Here is an 8,818-nt window from a genome sequence, read left to right as displayed (position 1 = left end):
ATCGACCCTGCCTTGAGTGTGACAGGGGGCAGTGCCCCAACCCCCCAATCGGACCTACCCTGAGTGTGACTGAAGGTGGCATCACAACCTCCCAATCTGCCCTGCTCTGTGCACGTCAGGGGGCGGCGCCCCAACTCCCCAATCGGCCCTGCTCTGAGCCCGACCAGGGGCTGCACCTAGGGATTGGGCCTGCCCTCTGCCACCCGGGAGCAGGCCTAAGCGAGCAGGTCGTTATCTACCGAGGGGTCCCAGACTGCGAGAGGGCACAGGCCGGGCTGAGGGACCCCTCCTCCCCCCCCCGAGTGCACAAATTTTTATGCACCGGGCCTCTAGTTTATAATATTTTCTCCTTCACTCCTTGATGAATAATAAACATAAAGGGGTAAACTGACACACACCTGAGGACTCATTCTGTAGCGAAATGACTCCTATACAGAGTCTTCAATAATGTACAAAAGTTGTTAGAAAGCTTTCCATCATCTCAGTCAGAGGCAGAGGACATGAGATTTAAAAAATTGGTAGAGATGTTATCTACATGCATGTCATTTTTTTATGAGACGTTAGTCATTTTCTTTTCTTTTTAAAAAATATATTTTATTGATTTTTTTACAGAGAGGAAGGGAGAGGATAGAGAGTTAGAAATATCAATGAGAGAAAAGCATCGATCAGCTGCCTCCTGCACACCCCCTACTGGGGATGTGCATGCAACCAAGGTATATGCCTTTGACCGGAATCGAACCTGAGACCCTTCAATCCCCAGGCCAAAGCTCTACCCAGTGAGCCAAACCGGCCAGGGCAAAACATTAGTCATTTTCCTTAGAATTATAAAAATGATGAATTAGGATTTTTTATTAATGCAAATAAGATATTGGGATAAAGATAACATGAGGCAAATTGTATACCCTACTGATGAAGGAAGGGTGTTCAAATCAGAAGAAAAAAGGCAGCAAAGATATGATGGTGACAGTGATGCAGAAAAACTCAGTTTGTTAGATGCATTCAAGGAAAGAGGTTCTACACAGAAGTGGGTGAGAGTATGAGAGGTTTAAGAGCTTGGAGAAACCAGTTTCAGGGAGCCAGGATATTTCATAGAATTGAAATATGGATAAATTTCCTGATTAAAGCAACATGAAGAGAATTTATAGATGAGAAACCCATGGTTTGTTATATTCAAAAATGAGATAGTGCGGGCCGTGTAGTCTAGAAAAACTCCAATACGATCAGGAGGAACAGTCAGGAACAGGGTTAAGGGTGAGGGGTTGGAGTAGTCAGAATTCACAAAAGCCTGATATTGGGAATAATTCTGTAACCCTATAACCCAGTAGCCATTTTGAGGTTGATATTGAAAGCAAACAGGCTTATTTTTCCCCCCAAAATCTATCCCAGTGAAGTCAGGGTATTTCCTGATACATACCCCCAAAATCCAGTCCTTACTCTTTGGCACATCTACCTCCCAGTAATGCTTCCCTGATGTGATAGAAGGGGATCCCAGGACACTATAATCTACTCTCGCAGGTGGACAAAGTACTCTCTGATAGAAGTCACCTCTCCCTTTTCTCTTATGCGCAGAAATGTCAACATTTGATTGATGATTCAAGGTCACGTTTGCTGTAAAAAAATTACAGTGTTGTGTGAGGAAAATTATGTACTATTACTTATGACATTGCAAGAGAGATCATCAGAATAAAATGAGTAGGAACTGGAAAAAACTTGTTTTGGTATTTAAGGAGCAGTATAACATTGCAGAAATATAATATGCATGTGTGTTGGAAGGAAAACATGGATCTTAACAACCTTTCACCCACTTCTGTGTAGAGCCTTTTTCCTTGAGTGCATCTAACAAACTCAGTTTATCTGCAAGGAAAGAGACCGAATAGAAATGCAATGTTCTAAAAGAAGATGAGGACAGGGTAGATTCATGATACTGTGATTTCTACTTACCCCAGTAGCGGCGCACCTCTGTCAGTTCTGAAATTAGAAAAAATTCATAATATAAAATATAAGCAAAAGAGTCTACATTAAAATCTATTTTCTCTCCAGATCAGGGGAAAGACTGGTGTCTATGTAAGGTGGTACAAGGAAGAATGAGAGGTGCACAAGGCAGTTGACCACTCCCCAGTAAATATGCCCATATAGTCAGCACATAATATCCATTTTCCTTTGCCTCTTCTACCCAGACCTAGAAACTGAATTCTTCTTCCTCTTTAACCACCATCATAACTAGAACCCACAGATACCCTCTCACTCTAGAAATCCTCACCATTAAACACTTGCAGCATCCCTCTCAGATCAGGAACTTGGAACACTCTCCTTTGTTTCTTGGGGAGAGTTTTTAGCTTCTTCAGAGTGAAGGTCTTACTCCTAGGGATGACAAAAAAAAAATATATCTCCACACCTCTGCAGTTTTTGTCCTCCAAAACCACTGATTTGTATCCATTCACCCTACTGAACACTTGAGCCCCCATTCATGGACCCCTGAGAAAGTAGAGAGGAGACCTCTGCACTTAGAGCCCTTTCATGGACCCCTGAGGAACTAGAGGGTAGGCTTCTGAACTTAGAGCCAGAAAAACTGTGCTTGGTCCACTTTCCCCGGTGCCTTTTGCTTGATCTTGGGAAGGAGTATACCTCTCAGAAGCACAGTTTATTCCTTTCACAGTGAATATCCTCTCCCTCTCTAACTTCTAAAAATCATATGAAATTATATACAATAGTGGATTTCTTTAAAATGCAAAGTTTGGTACCTTGAAATAAATTAATGTAAGGAAAAGCCATGGCATGGGTGTAGATTCCCAGAATTATGACAAGAAAGGGAGGTTGCATAACCTAGCTCCTGGTGGTTTGAGGCATACTGTGTGGGAATACTCTCTGGAGAGGACCAAGACCTTTAGGTGTTAATCACCAGTAGGGAGGCCCCAGGAACAAAATCTGAGATTTCAGTTGCTCTGGGAAAAAATGTAACACTTGGAAAAGACATTATAGACACTATACTAACAGTGGTCTGAATTTCATGTGCTTGGAAGAGATTGATGTTGTCAAGTAGATGTTCAAATTTAGACATAGCAGTATCTGCTTAAGCCTGGTGGTTAGGGCATCAGCCTGAGGACTGAAAGGTCACAGGCTCTAGTCTTATCAAGGGCATGTGACTGGGTCTCTCAGTGGATAGAGCACCAGCCTGTGGACTGAAGGGTCCCAGGTCCAATTCCAGTCAAAAGCACATGCCCAGGGTTGCAGGTTTGATCCCCAGTATAGGGAGTTGGGGGGGGAGGGTCATGAAAGGGCAGCCAATCAATGATTCTCTCTTATCATGGATGTTTCTATCTCTCTCTCCCTATCTCTTCCTCTCTGAAATCAATTTTTTAAAAAAGGCGTGAGAAAGATGGATCAATTGTTTGTGCCAGAGTCAAAATATTCCTTGATATTTAAATTTTTTTTGGAAAATACAGAGAAACATAAAAGGAATATAACTGAGTTGTCTCAAATTCTGGCTGCTTAGGAGCTGAAGAAAACATGACATTCCAACAATAAATCCATCACCTATGAACTGCAGAAATCTGAGTTAGATACAATCATGCTGATTGAACAAAATTAATGCGGTCACATGGGCCTGATACTGCAACATCTTATGTTTAACTGCTTCTAATCCAAACTCGGCAACTTCTCCCCATCTAAATTCCCTACCATAAAATCTGGTTCATTCTCAATAGTTATAAAATACTCGAACCATATGTGAACAGAAATTCAAGATAAACCTACAACCAGCTTGTACTTCCCTGAGCAATATTTTATTGTAATTAACTACCAGATAACGTTAATGGCTTTAAACAAAATGTTCATTGTTCATCTTTCACACATACCTTTCCAGGATGCCATTCACATCCTAGTGAGAAAAGAGAAAACATGAGTCAAAAAGTAATAAGTCCTCCTCACTTACAAAGCTTCATCACATACCCAGCAACCCCATGATCTGGTGGGAATAGAGATGGTCCTAATGTGAGAACAAAATAATAAAGAAAAGACCCAGGTCTATCATTTCAGAAGATTCATGAACAGTTGTCACTTTTTCTAAAATATAGAAACAACTTTGACCCTTGTGGAAGAACACCTTGAGCTTCCAGTACCGGGAGATGAGACATATTTATAAGAAAAGCATGAGGGCCCTGGTATTTCCCCCATGTTCATAGGACTCCTTATGAAATGATTTGAATAATTCATGGTTTGCTCATTTATTCAACACAAACGTAAATTTACTAACTATTGCTTGTCAAGTTTTATGCCTTGATTGGAAGAATAAAAGACGAGTTACAGTATTCTTCAAAAATTCATATGGCTTCCACTGAATGTACAAGCAAACAAATGTATTAATGTAGGCATTTCTCAAATCTCCCTTCTTGTTTCACCCACTATCCACAGTTGATCTTATCCACACCCTTAAATTGGACACACACTTACATATAATTTATTTCCAAAGTCTTTATTTTTACTCAGATTTGTCTCTTAAATGCAAGCTACAATAATGCCTAGGAAAGCACCCACAGGAACCAGTAACTTAGGCTGTTTACTATGTAACTTACTTTTCAGCAAACAAATTACTACGTCTTTTATACACCTTTGTCGATGTTACCAACATCCACTTGGTCACTGTTCTAAATACTACAATATTTACTGCATTTCAGTCTCAAGACAGTTTAGTCCATGTTGTTAATTTTTTTGTCATCTGAACTTGTTTATCATCACAGATTTATTCCTTTAAACAGATATGCACAAATATATCTGGTATCACCTGAGACTAACTTTTTTCATGACACCCCAAACTAGGCCATCCGGTGGATCTACATACAAAAATAAAAAATAAAAATTGCTTTGTTCTCTGCATTAGGGTTTTGTTGTACATGACAAAAAGAAATTAAAAATAGATAAAGTAGAGAAGATGAAAAGGAATTTGGGGGACAGTTGTAATTTAATCAAGCTTCATTTTGAAGCTCAAACATTGTCATCAGGATCTGGTTTATGTCATGCTCCAAAGTCTATTTACCTCTTTATTGACTTTATTTTCAGTTCATGAAAACAAAAAAAAGTATCTCCTCATACAAATTTCCCAACAAAAGTATGTCTTCCCAGTTGTATTAAATAATCCCAAGGCCTGCATGGCATTGGCCTGCATTGGATTAACTATCCAATTTAAAAGTATCACTGCATTGTTGCTGAAGTAATATAAAGCAATGTTGGAGGCAAGTATACATATTTTTCTGGAATTAATTTAGTATTAATATGCAATAGATCTTGATAAAATAGTATGGATATTGTAATGAGAAGAGCAACCACCACAAAAATAAAAAGTGTAAAATAAATTTTACACTAGAAATATTTGGTTAACTCAGTGGTTCTCAACCTTCTGGCCTTTTAAATACATTTCCTCATGTTGTGACCCAACCATAAAATTATTTTTATTACTACTTCATAACTGTAATGTTGCTACTGTTATTAATCATAATGTAAATATCTGATATGCAGGATGGTCTTAGGCGACCCCTATGAAAGGGTCGTTCGACCGCCAAAGGGGTCACGCCCCACAGGTTGAGAACCGCTGGGTTAATTCAAAAGAAGCTATTAAGTGAGAAAGAGAACAATGAAAATTGTAGGTGACATATAAAAGCTAATAGCACAATGTAAGTTAAATAGAGCTACATTGACAATTACATTAAATGTCATTGTCTTAATTGACCATTTAAGACAGAGATTGCTGGACTATCTAAAAAGCAACTTACAGTATTGCTGTCTACAGGAGACATTTTGGATTCAAAGATACAAATTTGGCAAAAGTAAAAAGAGAATCTTGAACAAAATGGTGGACTAGGTAAAGAATGTGCTTGTTTCCTCCAAAACTCACATCAAAATTATAATTAAATTATAGAATAACCACCTTTGGGAACCACATGATAACAAGCTGACAGTCTGCTGAAAATAAAAATTTGAAGAAGCCACCTTGAGACTGGTAAGAAGGGTGGAGATGAAACTGGCTGGTAACATACCCATGTGTGGAGGTTAAGAAATGAGACAACCATTCAGCTTGAGGGGCAGGCAATTCCACCCACCAAAGTGCAACAGCAATCAAGACTCAACTACAATAAGAGAGCACACACAACCCAATAGCACCTTTTTTCAGATGAATATGGAAACTGTACCACTGGTTCCCAGGGGACACCTACCATATAAGGCCACTCTGCCAAGGCTGAGAGATGTAGCAGATATACCAAACACATAGGAATAAACATGGGAAGGCAGCAAAAAAGATGTGACAAAGAAACATGTCCCAAATGAAAGATCAGGACAAAATTTCTGAAAAACAACTAAACAAGTTGTTTAGTTAACTAAACAAGTTAGTTAAACAACTAAACAAAATGGAGGCAAGCAATCTACCAAATGCAGAATTCTAATCACTGGTTATAAGGATGCTCAATGAACTTAAGAAAAGAATATTTCACTCAGAACTTCAACAAAGAGTCAGGAAACTTGAAAAAGAAGACAGACAACATAAAAAACACCCAGTGAGAAATGAATACAGAGATAATCTTTGAAGCAGCAGGAGAAAAGCAGTCAGTTACTTATACGGGGGCTCCTGGGAGACTGTCAGCTGATTTCTCAACCAATCAGCTGATAGTCTTATGAGGGCCAGAAGGGGGTTACATGAAATATTCAAAGTGATGAAAAGCAATGACCTACAACCTATATTACTCTACCCTGCAAGGCTATCATTTAGAATTTAAGGAACCATAATGAGCTTCCCAGATAAATAAAAGCTGAAGTTCACCACCACCAAACCAATATTACAAGAAATGTTAGAGACTCAAGAAAAATAAAAAAAAAGAAAGAAAAAATATAAATAAGAAAATAATCACAATGTAGAAGACATGACCAACATTATCAACCTGCTCGATTTAATTCTAACTGCCATCTATAGACCCTTTTACCAAATCAATACAAATTTTTTTCAAATTCATATAAAAATTTGGACATACAATATTTTAGGATCAACATATTTAAAAGACTTAAATAATAAAATATATGCTTTCTGATTAGAAAGGAATTAATTTTAAAATACACAACAGATCTCTGCATCTGTCAGCCTGCGCGTAATGGCTCCCGGGAGCTTGGCCTCCGGTGACACCTTGATCTCCTCGGCCTCGCTAACCTCCATGGCCTCCACCTCCGGATGGTCTGGGACTCTCAAGCCAGGCCCGCGCCAACATGCCGTCCCACCACCACGCCGCAACCCCCGATGCTGCGCATGGTGCTGGAGGCGCTGCAGGCGGGCGAGCAGCGCCGGGGCACCTCGGTGATGGCCATCAAGCTGTACATCCTGCAGAAGTACCCTACAGTGGACGCCATCCGGCTCAAGTACCTGCTGAAGCGGGCCCTGGACACGGGCATGCAGCGCGGCCTCCTCATCAGGCCCATCAACTCCAGGGCCAGGGGGGCCACGGGCAGCTTCAAGGTGAGCCTGCTGGGGGCCGGGGGCCACAGGGGATGACGACTCGGCCAGGGTTTAAGCTTCAGGTCCAGCTCCCTCTTCCTGACTGTGTGCTGGTCCCCCGTCAGAGGCCTGTCTCCCTGTCTTCTCTCCTTTTTCCTGTGTGTCTCGGGGACCCCCTCTTCTCCCAGCCAGACAAGGCCACAGAGGCCCCTCCTGGTGCCAGCGGGCCCCATGGGAAGTCAAAGGTTAAAGGCAAGAAGGACAGCCCAGCAGATGCCAAGGCCCACAGGAAAACCAAAGCTGGGACTCGGAGCTCAAAACCCACAGTCACCAAGGGTGAAAATGGTGTGACCTCCCCTGCCAAAAAGAAGACAGGGAACAAGGTCCTTAAAGAGGCCACTGCCCAGGGGGCCAGGAAAGGGTCGAAAGCCAAAGCTGCTGCTGCTCCTAAGGACAGCGAGTCCAAGATGGTACCTGAACCACTGACCAGGAAGACAGAGGTCCCCAGGGGCCCAAGAAGGCCTGGCACGTCCACCACGGCCTCATCATCCAAAGAGACCAGGGTGAAGGCAGAAGCCAAGAGCTAGAGGCGGGGTGGAGAGACACTCAGACTCAGAGTTTTTATTCCCCCCAAAAAACACATCACTTTATTTTACTGTAACCTATTTATCAATAAAGAATTTTTTCTCCCTCACAAAAAAAATAAAAATAAAATAAAATAAAATAAAATACACAACAGAAGAAAAAGTAAAAATCACCAAGTGTTTGTAAATTAAACAACACAGTCTCAAATATTTCAAGGGTTAAGATGAAAATAACAAAGAAAAGTTGAAAATACGTTGAATTGAATCTAAACAATAAGTAAATAATCCAAAAGTATGGAATAAAATGAAAACTATGCATTTATGTAATTAAAAAATAACAGAAAAGGTTGTTGAATCAGTGGTCAAACTTCCCACTTTAGGAAGCTAGAAAAAGAACAATAAATTAAACCAATACACACATGCACACAAACACATACACACACTCATATATGAATGTGCATTTACATATACATACACAAAGTAAACTATATAAGTAAGAACATAAATCTATGATATTGAAAGGTTAAAAATAAATAAATCAATAAAACAAGTTTATTCTTGAAAAACTTCAATAAAATTAAGCAAATATAACTAAACTGACAAAAAAAAATCACTGAAATGAGGAATAAAAGATTGGCCAATACTGTAAGTACTGTAGAAATTAAAGAGATTCTAAGAAAGTATAATGACTAAATTCATGTTTATAAATATGACAATTTAGAATGGACAAATTTCTACAAAGATGAATATTATAAAAAACTGA

At 39.9% G+C, this 8,818-nt stretch overlaps 1 protein-coding gene across 1 annotated transcript in view; it reads right to left on the bottom strand.

Annotated features, from left to right (window-relative positions):
* Positions 1 to 780: 780 nt before the first annotated feature.
* Positions 781 to 8,818, bottom strand: part of LOC102251491 (tripartite motif-containing protein 5-like) — a 17,965-nt gene continuing 9,927 nt past the window's right edge. The window contains exons 3-8 of the mRNA XM_005884853.2: positions 7,959 to 8,054; positions 7,100 to 7,501; positions 3,855 to 3,877; positions 2,261 to 2,361; positions 1,942 to 1,968; positions 781 to 1,608 (exon numbers count right to left, since the gene is read on the bottom strand). Coding sequence (XP_005884915.2) covers positions 1,046 to 1,608; positions 1,942 to 1,968; positions 2,261 to 2,361; positions 3,855 to 3,877; positions 7,100 to 7,501; positions 7,959 to 8,054 — 1,212 coding nt within the window. The 3' untranslated portion in view covers positions 781 to 1,045. The remainder of the gene's footprint in view (positions 1,609 to 1,941; positions 1,969 to 2,260; positions 2,362 to 3,854; positions 3,878 to 7,099; positions 7,502 to 7,958; positions 8,055 to 8,818) is intronic.

Source organism: Myotis brandtii, unplaced genomic scaffold (genome assembly GCF_000412655.1).
Source record: "Myotis brandtii unplaced genomic scaffold, ASM41265v1 scaffold8670, whole genome shotgun sequence".
Lineage (NCBI taxonomy): Eukaryota > Metazoa > Chordata > Mammalia > Chiroptera > Vespertilionidae > Myotis > Myotis brandtii.
This window is presented reverse-complemented; position numbering and strand designations above follow the sequence as displayed.